Source organism: Drosophila hydei, unplaced genomic scaffold, assembly GCF_003285905.1.
Source record: "Drosophila hydei strain 15085-1641.00,03,60 unplaced genomic scaffold, DhydRS2 tig00008122-arrow-pilon, whole genome shotgun sequence".
NCBI classification, from domain to species: Eukaryota; Metazoa; Arthropoda; class Insecta; order Diptera; family Drosophilidae; genus Drosophila; species Drosophila hydei.
In genome coordinates this window covers 362568-388618 of record NW_022045833.1, presented here as the reverse complement: position 1 = coordinate 388618, position 26051 = coordinate 362568, and the positions used below count along the sequence as shown (strand labels likewise).

Sequence of the window (26051 nt, the reverse complement as noted above, 5' to 3'; positions counted from 1 at the left end):
AGTACCATAGCTACATAAAAAATCAATTAGATGGTTACGCTTCAATGCCTTCGGCAAATACTCATAAATTAATTGGAAGAATGAAAAACTTCATTGATAGGAAAACAATAAGTTTTGGGCCAAAACTCCCTGACTGAAGAGTAAGTGAATGGTGTGCTCATATAGCACTGATGCGTAACGCCCCTAAAACGGGCTTAACACTAGGGTACTGCAAATATATCCCTCTGCTTCCTTGCTCACACACAAAACAGCCCACAGCAGTTGAGTTTTTAGTTGTTGAATGACATTTTATGGAAGCTTTGGTTGCTGGTGTGTTATGTGTAAAGGAACTGGGGCTATGTTTAGATTAGGCTTGGATTGGCTCAGTTATTACATTATTGGTGTTGTTTCGATCTGGTTGGCATTGGTGACGAATATATAGCTATACAGCTTTGCTGCTTGGCAATTGTCACTGTTCATCCTTCATGCTGAACGAATACTTTGAGGGCCGAAAGCCTTGGGTCGGAGGATGCAATACAATTATGTTGCCTTTGGAAGCCGTGCAATTGGCCCTTAGGAACGGATTGCTGCTATATCGATTGGTTGGGTTGCACACCAAAGCAGCAGAACACTTAGATACGCATTTCTTCGTTGGTTTTTCTCCTGACAAGCTTTTATGTGAGCATGTAATCTTAACATCGGATCGCGGTGCGTTTGCAATGTGATTATTCAGCATATCAATTGTCTTTTCGGCTAATTCGGATGGCACTTCAAACGAGCATATTATGGACATGCCTTCGCATTGCTGGGATGTCACTGTCTGTTCCTGTATCTTATAGCCGGCATGCTCGTTGCCTAGATCAAGGTTTATGCCGCCGTTATGTATTCCGAAAATATGATTGCGGCGTAAGCTGCCTCGGCCCTGTAATTCTAGGTAATGTGGCTGATCAAATAAGATGACTTTAATTATGTTTCAACTTACTGTTTATGTTATCATCCTCCACTCGATTATGTCGTTTGCTAGACGAACGAGATTTCGTACCTACCGGTGAGGACGATCTCAGTTTAACATTATCGATTTTGATCGGACAAGCCGGCGCTTTGTTACATTTCTTTTTATATAAAACAGGCGGCTTGCATGAGCAGATTTTTTTTCTGTTCACCTTTGGTGGCCTGGGCTTAAGAGTGGACTCATTATCCTCAATTAATTTGGCAGATTGCTCCCGCAACCCTTTCTGAGGCACCGCAGTCGTTCCTATGCCTCCTACGGAGCATTGACAAGCAATTCCTTTTTGTGGATTATTTCTATCATGCAGAGACATATCAATGTCCGTCTCAACGGATGCCTCGCGCAGGTTGGCTGTGTTCTCCCCCTTAGCCGCTTCAGTTTCTTGTGTATTTTTGGTAATCAGCATCTGTAAGTCATCCTCGTCTGTTGGACATTCGCAATCTAGCATGTTCTCCAAAGCGATTTGTTGGTCGGTGAATCTTTCTGGTATACAATCCTTAACCGCTTTAACATTGTCGTCATCTTTAGTTTGCTCCACTTTGCACTGGTCATTTTCGGATAGCTGGCCTTGCTCACAAAAACTTTCCAGTTCCTCATAGTTATTTTGATTATCACTTTCGTAAGTTTTATCTAAGACTCTCTCATCATTTTGATATGTTGGAGATGCATCCTGAAGCTGACTATTATTCTGACTACGTCGGAAACCCTCCTGACGAGCCGGGCATTCAGTGTGACATTCCAAATATTTATCAGCAGAATTTGCCGGCTGATTTTCAAAGTCCATTTCTTCAGTGGGATTCTTCCGACTATTAAAATCCTGGGATATGGTACTCTCCTTGCTAACCGGACATTCATGGTGACAAGACGGATTAGCTCGAATCGCCTGCTGAATTTCGAAAACCTTTTCTTCAGTCGAACTCTTTCGACTATTACGATCCTCGTATCTGGTACTCTCCTTGCGAACTGGACACTCGGAATGACAAGCTGATTTAGCTGGATTATTTAGTTGACTTTCATAGTCACCCGGATATTCCTGAGTATTACAATCCTTGTATATGATACACTCGTGGCGAAGTGGACAGTCAGAATGACAAGGTATATACTCGGTAGTTCGAATTGTCTGTTGATTTTCATAGTCCTCTTCGATCTGATATTCTTGATTCGTATTGTCACTTCTTCTGAAGTTTTCGTCCTCTTCAAGTCTTTCTACAGTATCTGCATCGCTTGGATATTTTCTAGATAAGCATTCCTTAACGCAGGCATTGTACGTCTCGTCGTCATTCATATCATTACGATATCTGGAAGATGTAGATACTGGTTCTTTAACTTGATTGTCATCATATTTACTACGATAGCAACATAAATTGGGCTTTCCTCCATGTTTCTCCTGGGATTGGCTTCGATGTTTCATTACACGTTCAGAACTACGATCTTCAGCTCGAGCATACTCATCACTTTGTCTACCGAAGTTCCTTGATCCAGTTGGCAATCTCTCAGGCATATAAGGACTATACTCAGGCGTTTGTCTGTAATTCTCTGGCATTGAAGCTCTAGCAGAATTATACTGATCGCTTCGTCTATCGACATTCCTTGGCCCAGATTGCAACCTGTCAGGCATATCAGGATTGTACTCTGGCATATCTCTGTAATTCTCAGGTATTGGAGCACTAGCACGACTATAATGATCACTTCGTCTGTCGGAATTTCTTGGACTAGTCTGCAACCTCTCAGGCATATCAGGATTATATTCTCGCGTTTCTCTGTAATCCTCTCTTTTATAGAAGTCCTTTTCGGCACTACTGTAACGCCTATTTTCTGGATATTTATGACTGCTTCGGGAAACTTTGCCCGAATGACAATTATAGCATGAACACATTTTCTCACGTTCTCTTCGCGAATGCTCCGATTCGTACACATCACTGCTCATCCGTTTGTTCTGTGGTTTGGTCTCACGCTCCAAGACTGACTGCCTCCTATTCTCGTACTCACTATTTCTAGATCTTTGCTTATCAAGACCACGTCTACTACCTCTGGAATTTTCTGACATTCCCAACTACAATGATGCGCTTGCCATGCCGGCGAGTGTGGCATGGAGCGTGGAGAGTGAGCAGCCATTGAAGAAGCGCAAGCTGGAGACACGTCGCTTATCCGATTCCAGTGCCTTGATCCTCAGTCCCACCGTGCAGAAGCGTCGCCGGCAGGCAGCCAATGCACGCGAACGCAAGCGCATGAACGGCTTAAACGAGGCCTTCGATCGACTGCGTGAGGTGGTGCCAGCGCCGTCGATCGATCAAAAGCTATCCAAGTTCGAGACCCTACAAATGGCCCAATCATACATCTTGGCCTTATGCGATCTGTTGGACAACAATGGCGAGGATGTGGATGCCGCTGACTATACGATCTTCGGCGGCAGTGAAAGCAGCTTCGAGCTGACATCTCCCAATTGATACTCGATTCATATTTAGTTCTATGAAGCGTTTAAATTGAATCTAAGATTTAAGGTTTGTGATTTCTCTTCTAACTATTAGCATTATAATAAATGATATTGTACTAAATAAATAAATGGTAAAAATGAAAACTAAATGTGTGCAGTTGAGTATTTTTTCCAAGTTGTGGAAATTACTTTCTTATATGAGAGCAGCATAAGAACAATGGGAGAGCTATGTGATATATGATATGCGATACTATATATTTAAATATGTATCAGGTTATATATAAGCTATTCTTTGATATACTCAGAAGTATAAAGTTAAAGCTCTGTAAAGCAAGCCAATCTATCCGTTTAATTTATACTTCGTACATTCATTCTATATAAATATAAAGGATATTCTATATGATCTGTATTAAATATACTTCAATTCGCTCGGACATAAAGCAAATATATGAAGATCTGCATAATATATATTCTACTTCAAAGTATGATAGGTATACCATAATGATAACTTCGAAGATGTACATCTCCCTCTCTTCAATCACCTATACTGAGGCAGTTTTTAAGAACTCTATAAATTCAGAGTCGAAGCTTTTTTCGCTCTCAAGTACCATAGCTACATAAAAAATCAATTAGATGGTTACGCTTCAATGCCTTCGGCAAATACTCATAAATTAATTGGAAGAATGAAAAACTTCATTGATAGGAAAACAATAAGTTTTGGGCCAAAACTCCCTGACTGAAGAGTAAGTGAATGGTGTGCTCATATAGCACTGATGCGTAACGCCCCTAAAACGGGCTTAACACTAGGGTACTGCAAATATATCCCTCTGCTTCCTTGCTCACACACAAAACAGCCCACAGCAGTTGAGTTTTTAGTTGTTGAATGACATTTTATGGAAGCTTTGGTTGCTGGTGTGTTATGTGTAAAGGAACTGGGGCTATGTTTAGATTAGGCTTGGATTGGCTCAGTTATTACATTATTGGTGTTGTTTCGATCTGGTTGGCATTGGTGACGAATATATAGCTATACAGCTTTGCTGCTTGGCAATTGTCACTGTTCATCCTTCATGCTGAACGAATACTTTGAGGGCCGAAAGCCTTGGGTCGGAGGATGCAATACAATTATGTTGCCTTTGGAAGCCGTGCAATTGGCCCTTAGGAACGGATTGCTGCTATATCGATTGGTTGGGTTGCACACCAAAGCAGCAGAACACTTAGATACGCATTTCTTCGTTGGTTTTTCTCCTGACAAGCTTTTATGTGAGCATGTAATCTTAACATCGGATCGCGGTGCGTTTGCAATGTGATTATTCAGCATATCAATTGTCTTTTCGGCTAATTCGGATGGCACTTCAAACGAGCATATTATGGACATGCCTTCGCATTGCTGGGATGTCACTGTCTGTTCCTGTATCTTATAGCCGGCATGCTCGTTGCCTAGATCAAGGTTTATGCCGCCGTTATGTATTCCGAAAATATGATTGCGGCGTAAGCTGCCTCGGCCCTGTAATTCTAGGTAATGTGGCTGATCAAATAAGATGACTTTAATTATGTTTCAACTTACTGTTTATGTTATCATCCTCCACTCGATTATGTCGTTTGCTAGACGAACGAGATTTCGTACCTACCGGTGAGGACGATCTCAGTTTAACATTATCGATTTTGATCGGACAAGCCGGCGCTTTGTTACATTTCTTTTTATATAAAACAGGCGGCTTGCATGAGCAGATTTTTTTTCTGTTCACCTTTGGTGGCCTGGGCTTAAGAGTGGACTCATTATCCTCAATTAATTTGGCAGATTGCTCCCGCAACCCTTTCTGAGGCACCGCAGTCGTTCCTATGCCTCCTACGGAGCATTGACAAGCAATTCCTTTTTGTGGATTATTTCTATCATGCAGAGACATATCAATGTCCGTCTCAACGGATGCCTCGCGCAGGTTGGCTGTGTTCTCCCCCTTAGCCGCTTCAGTTTCTTGTGTATTTTTGGTAATCAGCATCTGTAAGTCATCCTCGTCTGTTGGACATTCGCAATCTAGCATGTTCTCCAAAGCGATTTGTTGGTCGGTGAATCTTTCTGGTATACAATCCTTAACCGCTTTAACATTGTCGTCATCTTTAGTTTGCTCCACTTTGCACTGGTCATTTTCGGATAGCTGGCCTTGCTCACAAAAACTTTCCAGTTCCTCATAGTTATTTTGATTATCACTTTCGTAAGTTTTATCTAAGACTCTCTCATCATTTTGATATGTTGGAGATGCATCCTGAAGCTGACTATTATTCTGACTACGTCGGAAACCCTCCTGACGAGCCGGGCATTCAGTGTGACATTCCAAATATTTATCAGCAGAATTTGCCGGCTGATTTTCAAAGTCCATTTCTTCAGTGGGATTCTTCCGACTATTAAAATCCTGGGATATGGTACTCTCCTTGCTAACCGGACATTCATGGTGACAAGACGGATTAGCTCGAATCGCCTGCTGAATTTCGAAAACCTTTTCTTCAGTCGAACTCTTTCGACTATTACGATCCTCGTATCTGGTACTCTCCTTGCGAACTGGACACTCGGAATGACAAGCTGATTTAGCTGGATTATTTAGTTGACTTTCATAGTCACCCGGATATTCCTGAGTATTACAATCCTTGTATATGATACACTCGTGGCGAAGTGGACAGTCAGAATGACAAGGTATATACTCGGTAGTTCGAATTGTCTGTTGATTTTCATAGTCCTCTTCGATCTGATATTCTTGATTCGTATTGTCACTTCTTCTGAAGTTTTCGTCCTCTTCAAGTCTTTCTACAGTATCTGCATCGCTTGGATATTTTCTAGATAAGCATTCCTTAACGCAGGCATTGTACGTCTCGTCGTCATTCATATCATTACGATATCTGGAAGATGTAGATACTGGTTCTTTAACTTGATTGTCATCATATTTACTACGATAGCAACATAAATTGGGCTTTCCTCCATGTTTCTCCTGGGATTGGCTTCGATGTTTCATTACACGTTCAGAACTACGATCTTCAGCTCGAGCATACTCATCACTTTGTCTACCGAAGTTCCTTGATCCAGTTGGCAATCTCTCAGGCATATAAGGACTATACTCAGGCGTTTGTCTGTAATTCTCTGGCATTGAAGCTCTAGCAGAATTATACTGATCGCTTCGTCTATCGACATTCCTTGGCCCAGATTGCAACCTGTCAGGCATATCAGGATTGTACTCTGGCATATCTCTGTAATTCTCAGGTATTGGAGCACTAGCACGACTATAATGATCACTTCGTCTGTCGGAATTTCTTGGACTAGTCTGCAACCTCTCAGGCATATCAGGATTATATTCTCGCGTTTCTCTGTAATCCTCTCTTTTATAGAAGTCCTTTTCGGCACTACTGTAACGCCTATTTTCTGGATATTTATGACTGCTTCGGGAAACTTTGCCCGAATGACAATTATAGCATGAACACATTTTCTCACGTTCTCTTCGCGAATGCTCCGATTCGTACACATCACTGCTCATCCGTTTGTTCTGTGGTTTGGTCTCACGCTCCAAGACTGACTGCCTCCTATTCTCGTACTCACTATTTCTAGATCTTTGCTTATCAAGACCACGTCTACTACCTCTGGAATTTTCTGACATTCTATCAAGTTTCGTTTGCTGAGTGTCCTCCAGTACCACTTCCGAAGAATAATTCGATTTGCTACTCTGTTGAACATTGCTCCTTAAACTACTTCTGGGGGATTTCGTTTGTTTACCCGTAGCACTCTCCCTGGCCTTTGAAAAGCTCATTGACTGACGATTCTGTGTTGATGTATTCTCCATTCCGCGAGATCGACTTTGCCGGTTTCTCTCTTGCTTAGAGTCATTTCGTTGCATTTGCCTATCATCGTCATATTGTTGAACTTGTTTCGGTTTTTTAAAGGGACACTGAATCGCATTGGGAGCGTTCAATATGTCTCTGTCAGTACAGTAAATAATTTTTGGAGAATCGTCGAATGCCCCAGATACTTGCATCGAGTCAATTGTTGATTTAGATGGTACGTGCGCTCTAACTTTACATAATACAGTCGGTTCACAGTCAATACCTTGCATTTCTGGATGATTACTGCAATGTTGTCCGTTGCCATATTCATCGTCGACGTCACAGGTTCTACGAATGATTGGTGTCAGTCGTCTTCCATTTTGATATTCTGTCCCCTGCGATACTATGGATGCTTGAGCATTTTCCAGTCGTCTTCGACTCTGATTAAGCGCGTTGCTATTGATTGGATTATTTAATTTTAAATTAGGACAATTACTTTCATTGCATTCCCATTGAGGTGGTATATCGGACTCATAGACTCCCAGTTCGGTTTCAGTCAATCGATCATTAGCATTGTCTGGCATTTGATTGTAATTTGGATCGTATGGATTTCGACTTGTTAAATTTGTATTACAACCACAATCGACTTCATATTGATTCTGTTGAAAATTCCCATAACCAGTCAAATCATTATTTTCAACCGGATAAATTGGCTGTCCCATTTGACAATTTAGACCAGCGCATTTATTACTTGGATACCTCTGCTCAACTCCCGATTTGTGACGACTGACACTTCTATACTTATTGTGACCATTATCATTAGTACATCTAAATTGTACATTTGGTCCAACATATTTTGGCCAATCCTCGCCCTCGTTATATACCTCAGCTGGTTGCTTTGGCTTATTTCTATATCGTCCGGTGAGCACTTTTTTTCTGGCTGGAAAAGCTTTTGGATACACCGCTTGGGCACCCAGATTTGTATTGAGTGAGGTACTATGATTGCCAAACATTTCCGGGGCATACGATAAGGCCCATTGATTACTAAAAGCCTGATTAAAAAATTCACTATCGACGCTCTGAGTGCCAATATAGCCACAATTATGATAGTGTTCACTTGCATCTGCTGATCTACTTGGTTGTCTTATATAATTGTCATGCTCATCGTGATAGGTTTGTTGATGCCAACGATCGCAGCCTGATTGACATCGTCTTTGCAGCTGTCTAGCACTCTTGTCAAACGAAGGCAAAGGTAATTTCTCAGATTCTGATTCTAGCAATTGAAGCTCAGTATTTATAATTCTACGTTCATTTGATGAAGGGATCTGAAAATCAACTTGTTCGCTGCGGATGCTGTTCTCGCTGCTGCTCAACAGAAAGGCATCCTCAACGATGCAATTGATTCGATCCTGCGCCTCTGACTGAAATACAAATAGCATATTTTTTTACACACGCCACGTAGGCCATTAAATTACCTACCTCAGTAGTCTTAACATTAACACTGGGCCCCATTGCTTCTTTGAGAAACTGTAGTTCTTTGAAATAAGATTGCCTCGGGACATGAGTATATCCACCCAGTTTGCAACGCTTCATAGCCAAAAGTTCTGTTGTAAAATAATGACGTAACAATAATATTTGTAATTTAACCTCATCGACGCTTAGTCCGTAATTGAAAAATTTGGAAATGCGTTGCCAGGCTCTTTCTTTCATTTCTGAGTTCTTAAAACTCGATGACTTGGGATTCCATAGACAATCATTAGCTCGATAAAGACGTATCAACTTAAATATGGCTTTTGAGAAACCCGTGTGGTTCTGACGGGTGGCCACCATGTTTAAACCAAAATTTTGTCAACTAGCCAGCCTTTTTACTATCAATTTACCATAGCATAGTCCCTTCTTAGGCTATGGTAACTGGTCTATTTCGTATTGAACAATTTCAAATTTTTTAGTTTTGTATGCCAAATGTTATATGTTGTAAACACGTTAAAAAACAAATTAATGTCTGTTAAAAGTCACCGAGCACTTTTGGCAGGTAATTCAAAAATGTTAAAAGTGTTGGAAAATTTCATAAGACCGATAGTCGATACGTACCGAAAAACATTCAGTTAACGAAATAACTTTAACAAATAATATAAGCATTTTATATGATTTAGGTAATATGTAATTAATTAAGAATACATATTTACATAAGATAACATACTTGTGCTGACCACATAATTAAAAATGAATACTTATGTCTAACGAGCAGTGTCAACGCTTTTTCTGCCAGCCTGTGTAATCTATCGAAAATATATCAGCCGACCGCCACAATCTATCGAACATCTATCCAACAAATAGTTTTTTATTCAACGTGATATTGAAGCTAAAAAATACAATTTAAGTGGAACAAATTTAAAAGCACAACGCATGAGAGTGCATTTAACGGGCTGCAAAACATTCCGGGCCACCAAACAAGCGAGCTTATTATCAAATACGGGCCGCTGCAGTTACATTAACAGCAGCAACATCAGTAATAACAACAACATTTGCATCCGATTGATTGTGAGATTGTGACTGCTGTCTGGTATAACCACAAAAATTTTCTCTGCATTTCGAGCCCCAATTTCGCTGCGAGAACAAGCAAGCAAGCAGATAGCGAAAAAAGAAAATAAAACGGAGAGCGGTGTGACGGTACATCGAAGTCACAATCAGTGCTGGTGACTTCGTCATCGTCGTTGTCGTTGTTTCAGTGTTTCATATTTGCTTTGAATGTTCATATTTTTAATTACATCGATTAATAGCGCTGAACGTTAAAGTTGACGTACTAACATTGCGACGCATCTGCTCCAAGCTAAATCGACTTGGCTGGAAAAAAACATTAGCTGCAACTACAACAACAATAGCTACCAAGTATTGTACAAAAGTGTGTGGGTGACGGAATTGCATTGAAATGTCTGCGGAACGTGAAATACCCGCTGAGGACAGCATTAAAGTGGTTTGTCGCTTTCGGCCCCTGAATGACAGCGAGGAGCGGGCCGGCTCAAAGTTTGTTGTCAGGTTTCCAAACAATGCGGAGGAGAATTGCATATCCATAGCGGTAATTAAACAATATTTAAAAGCCAATTCAATTAAATTACGAACACACACATGCATACGCTATATAGTTAAATGTATATATACATATTTCTGCGTGCCGTTGCGGTTCTGTGGCGGTGACGTCATGCCGAACATTGTCTAACATTAGCGCAGTACATTAGCCTTTCCTTACCGCCACAATTACACACGCACACACACACGTATAAAAGCACATACACATTCAAATACATATGTGTGTAGTAGTTCCACTGAGTGAAAGAGAGTAACATTCATATATGTATATTTGTTGCTCTGCTTATGTATTATAACTAATTAGCGCTCCAAATGTTTGCGCGTGCCTTGTGCAATTTTTTCATTTTGTTGCCAAATCACTTTAAAAACTGTTACCGCAATTGCCACTAAATGTCCAAAATTGCAGGCGCTCAATTGATTTTCCACGCACGGTGGCAACCTGGCGCTTATGTTTATGTATAAGTGTGTGTGTGTGACCTGTGCCACCCACTAGCGTTTTGCCGGGCATGTTGATTTTTTTATCTTATTTTGAATTTGCATTGCCATTTGACTTGATATGGCAATATAAATGTATATGCACATTCTACCTAGACGCCCAACTTCACTTAGCAAACATAAAACTAGGTAGGTACTCTATATACCTGTGTGTGTGTGTGGGATTGTTTGTATGTGTGTGTGTGTTCAGTTAGCTTTGGCCCCAAAACAAAACATCGCCCTCGAATGTTTGCTACTTGCCACCAGCTGCTGCCAGTCGAGTGAGTCATGCCACGCAAGTCGGCAAAAAGAAACAAAAACATGAATATACATGTTTTCGATTTTACTGAATATTATTAATGCCCCAAAAGTTCAGCTGTCTCAAGTTATGGCCGCCATGATAAAGTTAGTTGTACTTATACATATAACATAAAAGTATATATAAATAAATATCTATGTGTACGTGCCTTTGTGTGTGTGTGTGTTTATGCCCTTCGCCAAGCAGCAAGAGTTAATCAGCTTTTCAAATCATTTGGTCCATTAGAATTTGTTTTTGTTTAGAATTCTTAGTCATAGCTCGAAAAGCTATTTTACAAACATATTTATGTATGTTTGTTGTTAATATATGTATATATATTTCACCAGTTTGTATTACTTTGCATTTCCCGGTAAATATTTGTTTAGACACTGACTAACTGGCATCGAATTACATGCAAAAAAAAGTTGATTGGATTTAGAATGAAATTAATTAACAGCTGTGAAAAACAGTTTAACTAAGAGGCTATAAGAAATTATGTGAATAACAAAATATTAAAGAAATTTGTATATAGTTTAAAATTACTGAAAATGTAATAGGAAATGTTAGTAACAAATCAAAATATGATTTAAATATATTAAAAAATTAATATAAAATATATCTCTAATTTCCTATTCATTGAAAGTTGTCTGTAGAGTACTGACACGTCGTATGGTTCCAGCTGAATTTTTTCTATTATTCATATCTCTATACTCGTCGTACTGACTGCTCTCTTTTAGCTTTTTCTTTTACACTACTACTTGGTTATTCATTAATTTTCAAGTTCCACTCATTTGTTGTGCTTCTGCCTCTTTGCTCATCATATAATTACGATCCGTGATGCATTGAAAATGATTTGAAAGCAGCTTTTATTTTGGGGAAAGCAAGAAGGGGTTTGGAACTACTAGCGCATGCTGTGGTAGAGACAATTTAAAAATATACACTATGCTACAAGATTCGTGTACTCTTTCATTCTTTTTATAGGGTAAAGTCTATCTGTTTGACAAAGTCTTCAAGCCGAACGCATCGCAGGAGAAGGTGTACAATGAGGCGGCCAAATCGATTGTCACGGATGTCCTCGCTGGCTACAATGGAACGATATTTGCCTATGGTCAAACATCCTCCGGCAAGACGCACACAATGGAGGGCGTCATCGGTGATTCGGTGAAACAGGGTATCATTCCACGCATTGTTAACGACATTTTCAATCACATCTACGCCATGGAAGAGAATCTGGAGTTTCACATCAAGGTCTCGTACTATGAGATCTACATGGACAAGATTAGAGATTTGCTCGATGTTTCTAAGGTAAATTTGAGCGTGCATGAAGACAAAAATCGAGTGCCCTTCGTCAAGGGGGCCACGGAGCGTTTTGTTTCCTCGCCCGAGGATGTGTTCGAGGTGATCGAGGAGGGCAAATCCAATCGTCACATTGCCGTGACAAGTAAGTAAATCATTTAAACTTAATCTTAATTCTTCAATTATGTCTAACACATCTCTAAAATCTTTTTAGACATGAACGAGCACTCTTCGCGTTCGCATTCGGTGTTCCTTATTAATGTAAAGCAGGAGAATCTGGAGAATCAAAAGAAGTTATCCGGCAAGCTGTATTTGGTTGATTTGGCCGGTTCAGAAAAGGTCTCGAAAACAGGTGCCGAGGGCACAGTTCTGGATGAAGCGAAGAACATTAACAAGTCGCTATCGGCGCTGGGCAACGTAATATCAGCGCTGGCGGATGGCAACAAAACGCACATACCGTATCGTGACTCCAAGCTAACGCGTATCCTGCAGGAGTCGCTAGGTGGCAATGCACGCACAACAATTGTCATCTGTTGCTCGCCGGCTAGCTTTAACGAATCGGAAACGAAGTCAACGCTAGACTTTGGTCGTCGCGCCAAGACAGTGAAGAATGTTGTCTGTGTCAACGAGGAGCTGACCGCCGAGGAATGGAAGCGTCGCTACGAAAAGGAGAAGGAAAAGAATGGACGGCTCAAGGGCAAGGTGGAGAAGCTGGAACTGGAGCTGGCGCGTTGGCGCGCCGGCGAAACGGTCAAGGCGGAGGAGCAAATCAACATGGAGGATCTCATGGAGGCCAGCACGTCCAATCTCGATGTGGAGGCCGCTGCACAAGCAGCTGGTGCTGCAGCAGCGGCAGCTGCCGCGGCTCAACGTACGGCCATTGCCAACATGTCCTCGTCGGTGGCAGCAGACGAGCGCGCTCGTTTGGCAACAGAGTGCGAACGTCTCTATCAGCAGCTGGATGACAAGGATGAGGAAATCAATCAGCAGAGCCAGTATGCGGAGCAGCTGAAGGAGCAGGTCATGGAGCAGGAGGAGCTGATTGCAAATGCCCGACGTGAGTACGAGGCGCTGCAATCGGAGATGGCGCGCATACAGCAGGAGAACGAATCGGCCAAGGAGGAGGTCAAGGAGGTGCTGCAGGCATTGGAGGAGCTGGCCGTTAACTACGACCAGAAGTCGCAGGAGATCGACAACAAGAACAAGGATATCGATGCCCTCAACGAAGAACTTCAACAAAATAAAACTCAATTCAATTCCACATCAACGGAGCTGCAACAGCTGAAGGATATGTCCACACACCAAAAGAAACGAATCACCGAAATGCTAACCAATCTACTGCGCGATCTGGGCGAAGTTGGTCAGGCCATAGCGCCTGGCGATTCCGCAATCGATCTCAAGATGAGTGCTCTAGCAGGCACCGATGCCGCCAAAGTGGAGGAGGACTTCACCATGGCGCGTCTGTACATTAGCAAAATGAAAACGGAGGCAAAGAACATTGCGCAACGCTGCGCCAACATGGAAACCCAGCAGGTGGATTCCAACAAAAAGATCTCCGAGTATGAAAAGGATCTGGGCGAATATCGTTTGCTCATCTCGCAGCACGAAGCGCGCATGAAGTCGCTGCAGGAATCGATGCGCGAGGCCGAGAACAAGAAGCGTAATCTCGAGGAGCAGATCGACTCACTGCGTGAGGAGTGCGCCAAGCTAAAGGCAGCTGAGCATGTGTCCGCAGTAAATGCCGAGGAGAAACAACGCGCCGAGGAGCTGCGCTCCATGTTCGATTCGCAAATGGATGAGCTGCGCGAAGCGCACACTAAACAGGTATCAGAGCTGCGCGATGAGATCACCGCCAAGCAGCACGAAATGAACGAGATGAAGGATGTGCATCAGAAGCTGTTGCTGGCGCATCAGCAGATGACCGTCGACTATGAGAAACTCAAGCAGGAGGAGGCAGACAAATCGAACAAATTGCAGGACATTATATTAACCAACGAGCGTCGCGAGCAGGCGCGCAAGGACCTCAAGGGTCTGGAGGACACCGTCGCCAAGGAGCTGCAAACGTTGCACAATCTGCGCAAACTCTTCGTACAGGATCTGCAGGTACAATCATGTCTAACTATTTCGCATTATACACCTTTCCTAATTTCTATTATTGCAATTCTAGCAACGCATTCGCAAGAACGTGGTGAACGAGGAGAGCGAAGAGGATGGTGGATCATTGGCTCAAAAGCAAAAGATCTCCTTCCTGGAGAACAATCTCGATCAGTTGACCAAGGTGCACAAACAGCTGGTCAGAGACAACGCCGACCTGCGCTGTGAGCTGCCCAAGCTGGAGAAGCGTTTGCGCACAACAATGGAACGTGTGAAGGCATTAGAGACGGCGTTGAAGGAGGCCAAGGAGGGTGCGATGCGGGATCGCAAGCGTTATCAGTACGAGGTGGATCGCATCAAGGAGGCGGTGCGGCAAAAGCATTTGGGACGACGAGGACCACAGGCACAAATTGCCAAGCCCATTCGGGCTGGCCAGGGTGCGATTGCAATACGCAGCGGCGGTGGCGGCGGTGCCGCCGGTGGTGCCACATTGGCTCAGGTTGGCGCTGTTAACTCCTAACTCCTGACACCTATATTGCCGCCCAGTTTCCGTAAAGTTTCAGTTTAGCTCCGCTTTAATCTATTATAACCTAACCGTAAAATAATTGCCTTCGCTTAAAGAATGTCGTTTTGCGATCATGTGCAGCGCTTTATATATAAATAAAACTAATTAAATAAATGAGAGGAAAGTAAACCAGAGGAAATTATTAACTAAATTTTACAACAAGAAGAAAACCCCACAGATATTTAAGGACACATAAATAAGTATAAGCATATTTATAAACTTTTCAAATATAAACTTAAATAAAAGTCGCAGACAATTTATGCTTGAGTGTTTTTTCCACCTCGTTTTTGATTTTTTTTTTCGTTTTCCGTTACAGTTGTGTAATAAAGATATAATAATGTTGTAAAATATCATCCTTATTGTATATTTAAGTGCTCCTCGATAGGAATTGGCTCTTTTGCCTGGATGGTTGAGGGCTGCTGCTGAAGTTTACACTTTAGCTGATGGCATAGATAATTGTAAAGAAAAGGGAAAGAAACGGGTCAAGACACAAGTTTGACATTCTTTGTCAAGAAGCTTGCAACAGAATGCAGTTCAGCATTAAAATCATTTGTAGCAAGGGAAGGCGGAATGCCAACGACCTGAAAGAGACCAGCCACATTGGCCTGGCGAACTTGAGAAGCTTTGGAATAGAATACTATGCAATATAATATAAATATATGTATCTAATATCTAAACATATTTACTAAATATTTTAAATATAAACTTAAGGAAAACTCACAGTTTTTATGATTCTTATTTCTTTTGGTGTTGTGTTTTCTATTACAGTAGCATTATTTCGAAATTACAATGTTTTACAGCCAAAGCAGCGAAGGGCTTCAGGCTAACCCCCTTTTTATATGACTCCCCATAGAGTTTATTGCAGTAAAGCTTATAAGCGCATATTATAGCCCATGCCACCCGAATTGTGTGGCTCGAATTCTTTAGGTTCGCAAAGCTGCCATTCGTACCACACCTTCTCTGTGTCCACGCGGCGCCAGAATTTAATAGAAATTGTTTCGCCTGCCTTGATAGTTAGCGGTTGCTGCAACATACATTTAAAATTGTGGCTTTTAACAATAAAAATTAGTTTAACTACTTCTTACCGTTGGGAAGAACATAGGAAACCAGGAGAACATGCCCTGCGTGTGTGTCGCAGGATTAATGCTTAGGGTTATATTTTTATACAGCACAGTATCAAAGTAGCCGCCAATGCCATGCAGTACACAATCCTTTTGAGCTGTGAAGGAGAGCTTTTTGTGGCGTGTATTATCAATATTCGGGTCCCGATTAGGGTGCGTAAATTCGAATAACGTTTGCGGCTCATCGATGTGGTAAATGTTCTTAAGCAGCACCACATAGCCACAGTTGAAGACTGGCACAGTGGATGGCAGTTGGCAGACATTATTATGCAGCACAGCAGACATAATAGGATTAATATACGATGTTGATTTACAGGGTATGCTAATGCCATCTGGCTTAAGTAGTTTCAAAGCGCCATCGAGGCACTCGGGTGACAGCTCGTTATCGCCAAATGAACCCAGCAGTTCAGAGACTAGCACGTCAGCCAATTCCGGAGGCGAGAAGTCGCGCATATCCTTGGAGAATATGTGAACGTCTGAAAAACATAAAATATTACTCTATGATATCAGGAGTATTATATTCGTGTTTTACCCTTCTTTGACCACAATGTCTTCACCATGTTAGACAGTGTACGTATGGCACTGGGATTCTTTTCTATAATATAGACGCGCACTTTGCGTTTCGTTATCTCCGCTGCATTGAATACAGCACGTGCTAATGGACCACGCCCACCTCCAAGAACCATAACGACAGTCTGTGAAAGAAATATATATAATTTAAAAGAAATTTGGTTTGTGGCAAGTTTTCTTTGCTGACCAGCTTGCGCTTAGCTTCCTCTTCACTAACGCGATCTAAAAGCAACTGCTGTACGGCATCCTGGTAAAACTTATATTTGACCGGATCAGTTTCGAAGACTTCATAGGTGTAGCTATCCAGATTATCGAACAGCGGCTGCAGCGGTATTTCCAACATGTTCTCATAGCTGTAATATTTATATATGTAAGATTGTATACAAGAAATCAATAGATCTATATGGTTACTTAATTAAATCGTGCGTATCTCCATGATCGCTGATCAGTTTCTTGATATAATCCGCATATTGCGAGATAGCCTTATCATTGGTATTTGTGGAGATAATTATGTTGGCTCTCACAGAAATGAAGTGGCCAACAATCGCTTGCCATTCCTTATGGAGCACATAATAATTGGATCGATTCAGAACAAATAAACTGGATGGAATGATGATAGCTTCGATGGGTTCACCTAGCCAACGGCGAACACACTCACGACTGGGTCGATCGGAGTCGCTCAGCTCCAGCACAACTTTCACCTTGGGATTATGTTTAATAGCGAAACGTAGTTCGTTCCACCAATTCCAAGGATCCACTTGTTGCGCTTCTTCAATCTCTGTCTCAGTGGCATCTTTACGATGCTCAAAGGTGGACAATTCGGGATTGGTGATGGGCACATGCATAAACCAGCTTACTGAAATATAAAATACATTAATTGTTCGAAATATCACGATACATCAAGAGCAAACAAACCCTTCGTCCTTGACTTAATAATCTCCGCCAAATTGTCATTCTTGGGTCCTCTTAGGCGTACCATTATGTTTCCATTATTTTGTAAGTGCTCTGCCCAAGTGACATCGCGCAACAGCATAGCTTTCGAATATTCACATAGCTTTGCATTGGGCGAGTCCACATCCACATCGGATACTTGGAAAAGTACCTTAGAGTTCCAGTCGACGGCATTTAACACAGTTGCCGGATATGTGGGATCCGTTTCGTATGGATCCATGGGCAGCATATTTGCGTTAATCGAGGTGGCCACCACATTATAGTTATTTGCATGGGCTTTTTGTATTATTTTAGGTATACTGCTAATTCCTTCCTGATGCAGGCAAACATAGTAATTCATTTTAATCAAAAATAGCGTGCGCCGGTTTTTAGTGTGTACACAACAAAAACATTAATAAATATGGACGATATCGATAATAAAATACCAACGATATAAATTCAATTATGGGTTTGCAGTGTGTACACACCTTGTTTATAGTTAATGTGTCGGGCTCATCAGAGGAGCCATGGGCATTTTTGCATTTTCTTCTTTTATTTATTTATAATAGTATGTAATTATTGTTGTACATGGCTAATCGCGATGTGTTCTCCAAGATTTTGCCCAACGTCAAGTTGGCAACGCGCTATGATGCAGATGGTCGCGAAATTCAGGTGGCTACATCCAGTTTTGTGTGTAAACAAATCCAATAGCCAAGTTTTAATTTTGTATTGTTTTTTTGGCAGGTGGAACGCCGTGAGGATTCGGATGCTGCCGCCAAAGAGTTGGATACATTTGATATGCTTGTCGCTGCCGGCTACTATAGAGCACGCATCAAGGGCTTATCCGCCTTTGACAAAGTTGTAGGTGGCATGACCTGGTGCATTGAATGCTGCGATTACGATGTTGACGTCGATTTGCTCTTCCATGAAAACTTAACGATTGGCCAAAAGATGTTAGAGCAGCCATATCATATATACACATATATAGAAAATATTAAATTGACTTCCATTTGCAGTGCGCTTGTAGAGAAAATTGTTGCTGTTCTGATTGACATGAAGTGCCCGCATAGCTTGGAACCGCATCAGGTGCAGGGCTTGGAGTTCCTAGCTATACATCCAGTTATACAATGGCTTGTAAAGACCTCTGTAAGTTATTATGCCGGCTATAGGCATACTCGACTGCTGCCAGTTGCGTTACATACACACACATAAACGCATATACTCACATATGTAGAGTGGTACATATGCATACAAAAACTCTCACTCACATATGTACAGTGGTATATGAATATATCCACATAAAAACTTAGCACTTCACCAATACCCTTAAAAAAAACACTTGTTCTTCTTTTTTTTTTTTTTTTTTTTTTTTCGTTTTTATTTCTTTATTTTGTTGCAGCTTATTGTCTTAGACTCTATAGCGCATTTAGCTCTAAACCTTAACTAATGGGAGGGCAGATATGCCAATTATTCTGCACTTGTAGCTACTATCTTAATTAGTTCTAATATTGTCTAGAGGATGCAATCTCTTCAGTCTTCGCCTATTGTTGTTTATAGCCAGGTTGCTTGCGAGATGGTTAGGATGCGCTGCAAGTCTGTCCGCGTATCTTGAACTGTGTCGCCCAATGAGTTCAGCAACTGTGGGAATTGCTAAATCCCTATGTAAGACTGAGTTTCTTACAAACCAGCTGGCTCCAGTCCATCTGCGTAGTGCTTTATTCTGCAGGGTCTGAATTTTGTTCCTTGTAGTCTTCGCCGAGGAGCCCCATAGAGAGATACCATATACGAAGGTTGGGACAACTATTGCCTTGTAGATGGCGGCCTTGCTGCTGTAAGACAACTTGCTTGAAGCTCTCAGCATCCAGTCGAGGGTTTTTAGCTTGCTTTTGCATTTTGAGGTTACTTGACTTATGTGCGCTTTAAAAGTCAGCCTTCTGTCAAGAGTGATACCAAGGTACTTTACTTTTGAGGCTTTGGGAATAGTGGGCCCCAATGCAACGCTTGGGCAATCTCCTCTTCTAGTGGCGAAGGTAGTATGTACAGACTTTTGTGCATTAATGGTGATACACCACCGTTTTGCCCAGCGTCCGAAAGAGTCCAGATATTTTTGTAGTGAGTCTGAAGCTTCTTGCGCAGATACGTGACGTGATAAGATGGCGGTGTCATCTGCATAGGTCGCTATGAGTACTGCATCTGTACTTCCTATATTTGGCTCGGGAGTTGGCATATCTCCTGTGAATAAAGTATAAAGTGTTGGGCCTAGAACACTACCCTGTGGTACTCCAGCCATAATTGGTCTAGTCAAGGATACTGTTTGCCCCCTTGACACTTGGAAGGTTCTTCCAATAAGGTATGAGGATAGCAACGCGAAAAATGGGGCTGGAAGGGTGGTCCTCACTTTCTGCAGCAGTCCCAGGTGCCAAACTCGATCAAACGCCTGTTTGATGTCTAAAAAGACGGCAGAGCAGTACATCTTTTCTTCAAAGGCTCCAAGGATATGGTGCACAACTCTGTGAACCTGTTCCGGTGTTCCATGCTGTCTCCTGAAGCCAAACTGATGGTTTGGAATGGCCTCCTGGCGTCCCAGATGTGTCAGTACTCGTTCCAGAAATATTCTTTCGAATATTTTGGAGAGTACTGGCAACAGGCTAATTGGTCTGTACGACTCAATTTCTCCCACGGGTTTGCCAGGCTTAGGAATCATCACAATCACGGCGCGCTTCCAGCAGGCTGGAAAGTGCCGGATGCGGAGCATGGCGTTGTACACCATAGTTATGTAGTCTATGGTGGAGTCAGGCAGTGCTCTAAGGACTCTGCCGTTTATTAGATCATATCCAGGGGATTTTTTTGCCTTCACTCTTCTGATGTGTTCAAGAACCTCTTCTTTTGTACATCCAGTTATCTGGTCTTCAGCTGGGAGGGGCGAGAGAACGATGTCTTCTGTTGCTTCGATTTCTGAGGCCTCTGCGGTAATCACCGGCGTGAATTGGTCTTGAAGGTGGTTTGCAAAAGCCTCAGCTTGAGCTTCGTCTCCAATGTGCCAGGAACCAGAAATGCTCCGAATGGGATGACGTCGTATTGGCTGCCGTTTGAGCTTTCTTGTAAATTTCCATAATTGAAACTCTGCGTCAGTGGTACAGTGGTAGAGTGGTACATATGCATACAAAAACTCTCACTCACATATGTACAGTGGTATATGAATATATCCACATAAAAACTTAGCACTTCACCAATACCCTTAAAAAAAACACTTGTTCTTCTACTAAGCAGACCAGCTATGCTTACTTGAATTTTTGAGAATCGAGGAGGACAGCAGCATTTAAAAATATGCTTGTAATTGCATTACTGAGAAACTATGAGAGAAAAATACATACATCTGTGCATACATATATATGCTCACAGATGTACAGTGGTACATATGCATACAAAAACTCTCACTCACATATGTACAGTGGTATATGAATATATCCACATAAAAACTTAGCACTTCACCAATACACTTAAAAAAACACTTGTTCTACTAAGCAGACCAGCTATGCTTACTTGAATTTTTGAGAATCGAGGAGGACAGCAGCATTTAAAAATATGCTTGTAATTGCATTACTGAGAAACTATGAGAGAAAAATACATACATCTGTGCATACATATATATGCTCACAGATGTACAGTGGTACATATGCATACAAAAACTCTCACTCACATATGTACAGTGGTATATGAATATATCCACATAAAAACTTAGCACTTCACCAATACACTTAAAAAAACACTTGTTCTACTAAGCAGACCAGCTATGCTTACTTGAATTTTTGAGAATCGAGGAGGACAGCAGCATTTAAAAATATGCTTGTAATTGCATTACTGAGAAACTATGAGAGAAAAAATACATACATCTGTGCATAAATACATCTGTGCATACATACATATATACATATATATGCTCACAGATGTACAGTGCTACATATGCATACAAAAACTCACTCATGTGTACAGTGGTATATGAATATATCCACATAAAAACTTAGCACTTCACCAATACACTTAAAAAAAAACACTTGTTCTTCTACTAAGCAGACCAGCTATGCTTACTTGAATTTTTGAGAATCGAGGAGGACAGCAGCATTTGAAAATATGCTTGTAATTGCATTACTGAGAAACTATGAGAGAAAAATACATACATCTGTGCATACATACATATGCTCACATACATACATACATATGCATACAAAAACTCTCACTCACATATGTACAGTGGTATATGAATATATCCACATAAAAACTTTGCACTTCACCAATACACTTAAAAAAACACTTGTTCTTCTACTAAGCAGCCCAGCTATGCTTACTTGAATTTTTGAGAATCGAGGAGGACAGCAGCATTTGAAAATATGCTCACAATTGCACTGCTGAGAAACTATGAGAGAAAATTACATACCTATGTGCATACTTATGTACATACACACGTACATACATAAATACAAAAAATGTTTTTTATATTAAATTTAGTCCTTTTCTATATTTGCAGGTAGAAAATCGCGAGGAGCGCGGGCAGCGTTTGAAGAGATTTGCAGTTGGTCAGTTCCATAATGACTATCAGTATAAAAGCGATAAAGATAATCTTACAAAAATACGCTATGCCGCCGTAAACATAAAAGCAATACAGGTTTGATTAGATATTCATTTAATTGATGAACAAAAGCTGATGCCCTTTGAACTCTTGCAGGAGCTGTACAGTCCTAAAAGGCAATTCGAACGCCAGGAAGCAAACAGCGACGATGATGCATTGCGAGTTCGTCTCACTTTAATGGAGTACGGCGAACAGAAGATGGGCTCAAGTGCAGACCAAATGGAGTTGGAGGTTAGCCATCAATAGTTATCTGTATATATTGCATAGTTATTAATCAGTTTGTAATTATGCACTGTAGCCCGAGCTGGAGAGAAGGCTGCAGCAGCTCGCAGTCACAAAGGAATTCACAAAACGCATTGATCTAGATCCTGCTGCTCGTAGCGCACTGCAGCAGCATTATGCGGAATTTAAGATGGAAATGGAAACCGATGCACAGGAGCTCAAATCACAGAATCAACAGAAACGCTTGGAGGCGGCCAAAATAGCGCTGGAGCACAAGATCAAACGCTACAGCAAAGACAACGAGCAGCTGGAAGCGTCTATGGAAGCGCAAAAGCAACAAACTGAACAACAAGAGCAAAAGCTGCAAACCCTCAATGCTCAGCTGGATGCATATAAGCAAACGGAGATCAATGCAGATCCGGCGTAAGTGTTGTTTTAATCCTAATTATTAAAAACTTCTAATTTATGTATCCTCGCAGTCTGTTGGAGAAGGTGCGTGGGTTGCTGCAGCAGCACGACGAACTTAAGAAAAGCGAATCGGAGTTCAAGGAAAGCTGTCGAACGGATCTGGCCAACTTGCAGCAGCAAATTGAGTAAGCTAGTCATGCGTTTTAAGAAAAGGAAATGCTAATTCGATTTACTTTGCAGCCAACTGGAGGCTTTCAATGCACAGGATGCGGAGGCGCAGGCGGCCGCAATAGCTGGCGAGCAGCAGCGCTTGCAGGAGCTGCGGCTGCATTTGGCTAAAAGGAATCGTGGCATTGTAGCCATTGAGCGGAAACTAGATGCGATACCCGATCGCACAGAGTTGGCGCAATATCAGAGACGCTTCCACGAGCTGTACAACGAGATGAGTGCCAAACATTTAGAGACTAAGCAATATTATACACTCTACAACACGCTGAACGACAAAAAGCGCTATCTCGAAAAGGAGCTATCGCTGCTGAACTCCATTTGCGAAGCCTACAACGAGGGCATGCTCAGTCCGCACGGACGCGAGGACTTCATACGGCAGTTCGAAACGATTGTCGATGGTGTGAAGAGCGCCCAGGACAAGGTGCGTCACAAATACAACGAGGAGCGCATGCGACGCGACGAGCTCAACGAAGAGCTGCTCGGCCTGCTCGAGCTGCAGCGCCAGTATGCAACGGCTGTAAAGCAGCTCACCAGAGAGTGTCAGCGTTGCGAGCAGCTTCAACAGCATCTCAAGTCAATTCAGAAGTAACAGGAAGGAAATTTCAATTTCAAATATTGTTAACAATTTTAATGATTCAAGAAATTGAGCCTGGCCATTGTTAATTGGAATATTCTAGTTATAATATACATATATATATATATGCCTATTTATAATCAACCTAAACAACTGTTTCCATAATCTTAAACTTTAAAGTTAAGTTATGAAAATATTCAAATAAATTATTAAAAATGTATGGCGAAGAAACTGTTTTAGATTGCAGTTTAGTTCCTGGGAACAGCTTAACTTAAGTTAACCTAATTAAATATTGATATGTCAGCAGAACAGGGCAGACAGCAAGTCATATTAATATACTCCTGCCCCTACTTGAACGAGTATAAAAATAGAGAATTCATAACTTATAATCATCGATTATAAATTTCCATTCGAGCAACGTTTGCAGCCGATTAAAAATTTCCTCGATTCAAGTTGTTTTGCAGTAATTGGTCGACGACTGTGGCTAGAGCTGCTTGCATGACAGCAATTATGTGGATTTGCGGAGCTCGTTGAGCCATGACAAATGTAGTGCCAATACACACACATGAACTTATATATTTGTGTGTGTATACATATATATGCATGCAATATCCATAATGCTGTCAATATGAAGTATACGCCCCAGCGCCACGCAATTTGTCATGCTTAACTTTAACCTTTTGACAGCGTCGCACAATACGCAGAGAACAAGAGACAGAGAAAGAGAGAGGGGAAGGGAAGGAGTGGGTGGGCAACGACATACATCTCTTTGCGGGACTTCGTTTATTTGTGTATTTATGGAGTGCAGTTTATTTTCATGCAGTAGATAGAGCATCTGGCATACGCCAAATATTTGCATATTCGCCATGGCTACGCAATGGGACGTTACTTTATTCGTTTCCTTCTCGCATTCTAATTAATATGCAGGCCGCGCTTAGCTGGCTCAACTGTTGCGGCTGCAATCGCAATCAGAGCCACTTCAGTGGGGCATCTGCTGCTCGCCCGTCTACTCTTAATTAATGTCCTTGCTGCGCTTAACATTCAAACTGAGTTCCAAGTGCAATTGCAATTAAATTTCAATGCGACAATCAATTCAATTCAACAAGTTGCTGCCAGGTAAAGGCTATGGCCTGACATTGAGATGCTTGGCCAACAGCTGCCAACAGCTAGATATATATATCTATAGTTCAAGTCGGAATTGTGCCCATCAGCTGAACCTTAACCCATTTTGATAACATTTTTTCTACTCATATGACAAATATTTAACCTTCGGCTGTGCCATTGTGTGTGTGCGTGATAATGAGCTTTTCAATGAGCACCAAACGCTTCGTTATCACACCAACACACATGCACACACTCACACACACACACATACGCTCATAAAGTCAGCCATGCATCAGATACGCACTTTCATGACTTGCTTTAGGTTGAAAGTGAAAGGTGGTCCGCCTGACTACCCGCATTTCCTCATTTATATTTGCGCTGGCATTTCCACACAAGCACACACGCACATATACATTGACAGACTTGCCTTTTGCCTTTTGCACGGCGACAAAAGCTCACGCACACATTCAAAAGGCGTAAGCCTTGACAAAAGTCAATCAACATATTTGCTCGATTGAAGGGAGCATGTCAGGCGTATAATCGATTCGAAATGTGTTTGAATAACAAATTACTCAAATTGTGAATTGTGCCAAAGCCCATTGTAACTACTTATGCATGTACGTACAAACACACGGACGCACGCACAGAAGCAACTTTTACATTGCATACTTTTAGGCGCGCCATGAAAATTAAATTTATACACAGCTCTGCAGCAAGTCTTATTTTCTGTGCGGGTCTCTGTGCGTGTGCGTGCGTGTGTGTCTGACAGCTCAAGTTAAAGTATATATATTATATATGTATCATGTATATATATGTAACTAACCACTTGTTGGATTTTGGCTTCTGGGTTGGTGACTGAACTTTCGAGTTGAACTATTTGAACTTTGCGACAATGAACATATGAGCATTGGATTATCCTTGGTCTTGCCGTCTTTGTCAGCATGTCGTATATCGTATATGAAGAGACAAAAAAGCAATAATCATCATGTATGCACGCTACACGTTCAACTATAAACAGAATCAAACACGTACACAGCAGCAGGTGCAAAACTCTGAACTTGAACTTCAAAGATTTTTAACTTTCGCCAGAACATGTAAATGCTTATTCAATTAGACAAACGTAGAAAATGGTATGTCAACTAATTGAGCTATTGAGCATGGCTGGGGCGAGATGTTTAGATCAAATCAAATGAACTGTGCCTGTGCAACGGCTGCCTGGGACAGCTCGTA

The 26051-nt window shown here is 41.6% G+C and overlaps 6 protein-coding genes across 7 annotated transcripts; 3 read left to right on the top strand and 3 right to left on the bottom strand.

Annotated features, from left to right (window-relative positions):
• Positions 1–386: 386 nt before the first annotated feature.
• On the bottom strand, positions 387–3035 carry LOC115483371. The gene is made up of 2 exons (XM_030225080.1): positions 962–3035; positions 387–909 (listed from the first exon to the last, which is right to left on the bottom strand). Exons 1-2 carry the CDS (start codon positions 3033–3035, stop codon positions 449–451), a joined length of 2535 nt encoding a protein of 844 aa, XP_030080940.1. The 3' UTR covers positions 387–448.
• A 25-nt stretch (positions 3036–3060) lies between these two features.
• LOC115483370 (protein atonal homolog 7-like) lies at positions 3061–3435 on the top strand. Its single transcript, XM_030225079.1, has one exon. It carries the CDS (start codon positions 3061–3063, stop codon positions 3433–3435), a length of 375 nt encoding a protein of 124 aa, XP_030080939.1.
• Positions 3436–4411: 976 nt separating this feature from the next.
• LOC111600714 lies at positions 4412–9239 on the bottom strand. Of its 2 annotated transcripts, none has more exons than XM_023316971.2 (3): positions 8703–9235; positions 4987–8644; positions 4412–4934 (listed from the first exon to the last, which is right to left on the bottom strand). In XM_023316971.2, the coding sequence occupies exons 1-3, from the start codon at positions 9051–9053 to the stop codon at positions 4474–4476; spliced, it is 4470 nt and encodes a 1489-aa protein (XP_023172739.2). In that variant the 5' UTR covers positions 9054–9235; the 3' UTR covers positions 4412–4473. The 2 variants fall into 2 exon arrangements, with proteins under 2 accessions (XP_023172739.2, XP_023172740.2); XM_023316972.2 differs by having other exon boundaries at positions 4802–4926; positions 8703–9239.
• Positions 9240–9499: 260 nt separating this feature from the next.
• LOC111600715 (kinesin heavy chain) lies at positions 9500–15301 on the top strand. The gene is made up of 4 exons (XM_023316973.2): positions 9500–10299; positions 12064–12523; positions 12593–14481; positions 14546–15301. Exons 1-4 carry the CDS (start codon positions 10153–10155, stop codon positions 14990–14992), a joined length of 2943 nt encoding a protein of 980 aa, XP_023172741.2. The 5' UTR covers positions 9500–10152; the 3' UTR covers positions 14993–15301.
• Positions 15302–15758: 457 nt separating this feature from the next.
• On the bottom strand, positions 15759–18096 carry LOC111600717 (protein arginine N-methyltransferase 5). The gene is made up of 6 exons (XM_023316974.2): positions 17644–18096; positions 17140–17584; positions 16916–17081; positions 16691–16853; positions 16123–16634; positions 15759–16061 (listed from the first exon to the last, which is right to left on the bottom strand). Exons 1-6 carry the CDS (start codon positions 18017–18019, stop codon positions 15909–15911), a joined length of 1815 nt encoding a protein of 604 aa, XP_023172742.2. The 5' UTR covers positions 18020–18096; the 3' UTR covers positions 15759–15908.
• Positions 18097–18153: 57 nt separating this feature from the next.
• On the top strand, positions 18154–23884 carry LOC111600718 (coiled-coil domain-containing protein 93). Its single transcript, XM_023316975.2, has 8 exons — positions 18154–18330; positions 18403–18611; positions 18675–18804; positions 22184–22321; positions 22382–22516; positions 22584–22930; positions 22987–23100; positions 23156–23884. The coding sequence occupies exons 1-8, from the start codon at positions 18247–18249 to the stop codon at positions 23730–23732; spliced, it is 1734 nt and encodes a 577-aa protein (XP_023172743.2). The 5' UTR covers positions 18154–18246; the 3' UTR covers positions 23733–23884.
• The last annotated feature ends 2167 nt before the right edge of the window (positions 23885–26051 follow it).

Excerpts from the sequence above, each read along its gene's own strand:
- LOC115483371 (XM_030225080.1), bottom strand. The coding sequence starts at position 3,035 with ATGTCAGAAAATTCCAGAGGTAGTAGACGTGGTCTTGATAAGCAAAGA. Across the intron at positions 910-961 it reads GGAGGATGATAACATAAACA|AATTACAGGGCCGAGGCAGC; the intron begins GTAAGTTGAAAC and ends CACATTACCTAG.
- LOC111600715 (XM_023316973.2), top strand. The coding sequence starts at position 10,153 with ATGTCTGCGGAACGTGAAATACCCGCTGAGGACAGCATTAAAGTGGTT. Across the intron at positions 12,524-12,592 it reads TCGTCACATTGCCGTGACAA|ACATGAACGAGCACTCTTCG; the intron begins GTAAGTAAATCA and ends AAATCTTTTTAG. Across the intron at positions 14,482-14,545 it reads TCTTCGTACAGGATCTGCAG|CAACGCATTCGCAAGAACGT; the intron begins GTACAATCATGT and ends TTGCAATTCTAG.
- LOC111600718 (XM_023316975.2), top strand. The coding sequence starts at position 18,247 with ATGGCTAATCGCGATGTGTTCTCCAAGATTTTGCCCAACGTCAAGTTG. Across the intron at positions 18,331-18,402 it reads CAGATGGTCGCGAAATTCAG|GTGGAACGCCGTGAGGATTC; the intron begins GTGGCTACATCC and ends TTTTTTTGGCAG. Across the intron at positions 22,322-22,381 it reads TAAACATAAAAGCAATACAG|GAGCTGTACAGTCCTAAAAG; the intron begins GTTTGATTAGAT and ends GAACTCTTGCAG.
- LOC111600717 (XM_023316974.2), bottom strand. The coding sequence starts at position 18,019 with ATGAATTACTATGTTTGCCTGCATCAGGAAGGAATTAGCAGTATACCT. Across the intron at positions 17,585-17,643 it reads TATTAAGTCAAGGACGAAGG|TAAGCTGGTTTATGCATGTG; the intron begins GTTTGTTTGCTC and ends TTTATATTTCAG. Across the intron at positions 16,854-16,915 it reads AGGAAGCTAAGCGCAAGCTG|ACTGTCGTTATGGTTCTTGG; the intron begins GTCAGCAAAGAA and ends TTTCTTTCACAG.
- LOC115483370 (XM_030225079.1), top strand. The coding sequence starts at position 3,061 with ATGCCGGCGAGTGTGGCATGGAGCGTGGAGAGTGAGCAGCCATTGAAG.
- LOC111600714 (XM_023316971.2), bottom strand. The coding sequence starts at position 9,053 with ATGGTGGCCACCCGTCAGAACCACACGGGTTTCTCAAAAGCCATATTT. Across the intron at positions 8,645-8,702 it reads TTAATGTTAAGACTACTGAG|TCAGAGGCGCAGGATCGAAT; the intron begins GTAGGTAATTTA and ends TTTGTATTTCAG. Across the intron at positions 4,935-4,986 it reads GGAGGATGATAACATAAACA|AATTACAGGGCCGAGGCAGC; the intron begins GTAAGTTGAAAC and ends CACATTACCTAG.